Genomic DNA, 1,938 nt, shown 5'->3' on the forward strand with positions numbered 1-1,938 from the left:
CATCTTGCAGTCAAGTTTGCGACTGCTGCGGGTGCTGAGGTTACGGCGTTGTCTCGCAACCATAAAAAGGAGGAACAGGCAAGGGAATGGGGTGCTAAGCATTTCGTTGCGACCGAAAGTGAGGAAGAGATGAAGTCAGCTGCCGGTTCTCTTGACCTCATTCTAGACACTTGCCCTTATGCACCTGAGAATGGAGATATGTCACCTTGGATGGACTTGCTATGCTTCGGTGGAACCTACTGCCGCCTGGGTCTCCCCGAGGTGTCTACTGCCACATTCAACTTTAACTTCATTCCGTTGGTCTTCACAGCTAAGAAGATTGTTGGCTCTATTGTTTGCGGTTCCAAGAATACCACCGACATGTTGCGATTGGCAGCGGTTAGAGGTATCGACTGCGACGTCGAGGTTATGCCAATTTCGGAAGTGAACGTAGCTATGAAGACTTTGGAAGAAGGCAAAAACACCGAAAGTCGGATAGTGTTGCAGTGGTAAGAAATTCACAGTGGGACTTTCTAGTCCTCGGCTCTAAGAGTTATACTCTCTGAAGGAACAGATTAAAACAAATAAAGACTCGAATTTATACAGAGACTAAAAAAAATAAAAAAATTGAAAATAACTGTACGCTTACAACAAATATCGTGGCTCAGTGATCATATCTTAAAATTGTTCAGAAACACATGAATATACGGTTGGTGTAATTGAAGATACGATGCGACGTTATCTTTCTAGCCGCGCGACTAATTACGATTCTAGATTGACCCATATCACCCGGTTCACCAGCAGATTTTGATGTGATAGTTGAACTGTAGAAATACATGTACTGACGTTTCCATAAACGCACCCACCATGTCTACGCTCTGCCTCGTAGCTACCATCTTTTTTATGTTGGTACCATCGTAGCTCCCAGAAGAGCTCCCGATGACGCAGTCGCGTTGCTCACAGGGTGATCAATTTTTTTGTCATAGGTCAAAACACTTGATTTTATAATTTTTTTGTTTCCTCCTAGGCCACAACACTTGATTTATATAAATGTTTCGAGTTCCCTTTATATAGGTCAAAATATTAGTGAGTTGTATAGCAGGACTGGTGTTTTTTCGCGCATGAAGCTTCATCTACGCTACACCAAAAATCCCAAAATTCAAATTATCAAAGCGAACAGGCACTATTTTGTATCAGAACTACAATAAAACCAGACGATCACCATAGTAACCAGCGGTGAGCTCAAAATTCATGTAAAAGCACCGATTCCCACACACGCTTGAGTTTGAAATTACAATTATGCGCAGAATATGATTTTAAAGGTAGGTAGGTTCTTTATATATTTGGATTGACCACTTCCTTACTAGTCGACGGGGCGGTACAATACAATCGTAACATATTTCTGCATAATAATAATAAAAATGAAAGTGTCAATGCGGAACAAAGAATTGGTTTAGAATTGTGGTTCCAGTTTTGGAATCTGGAAGTGAAGTTGTTATGTCAACACACGTCATGATTGTGCCTCTAATCAAGATACATATATGCAAAATGGTGTGAAAATACACATCCCTAATGTAGACTGAGCGATACCTACTTTCGGTTAATACGTAAAAACAATGATTTTAGGTCTCGTGCGTACAAATATAGCGTACGATCACATCAATGACTCTCAAACCCGATGCAGGTATAATACACATGATTGTTATTAGCACAAACATTTCAATGGTCCCGCCCGCTAGGGGTACTACGGCAGTGCATGCAATGATATATCACCACACGAACGGAAACACGCCCGGTTCGCAAGCAGAATGTGAGTTTAGATAACTTCATTCTAGCACGCTGGCGATCGCACAGCTCGTCATAGCAAGGTCGATAGTTCGGTCGCAAATGGAGTTTGTTGTGGAACGTGTTCAAGATATACACCACTGGCGAAGCAACAGATACGAATACAAGGAATGG

General features: G+C 41.8%; 1 protein-coding gene across 1 annotated transcript; it reads left to right on the top strand.

The window, feature by feature from the left end:
* SARC_13790 (hypothetical protein) lies at window positions 1-1,418 on the top strand. The gene has a single exon (XM_014292078.1). It carries the CDS (start codon window positions 130-132, stop codon window positions 490-492), a length of 363 nt encoding a protein of 120 aa, XP_014147553.1. The 5' UTR covers window positions 1-129; the 3' UTR covers window positions 493-1,418.
* The last annotated feature ends 520 nt before the right edge of the window (window positions 1,419-1,938 follow it).

The sequence above is a fragment of the Sphaeroforma arctica genome (assembly GCF_001186125.1).
Source record: "Sphaeroforma arctica JP610 unplaced genomic scaffold supercont1.3743, whole genome shotgun sequence".
NCBI classification, from domain to species: domain Eukaryota; class Ichthyosporea; order Ichthyophonida; genus Sphaeroforma; species Sphaeroforma arctica.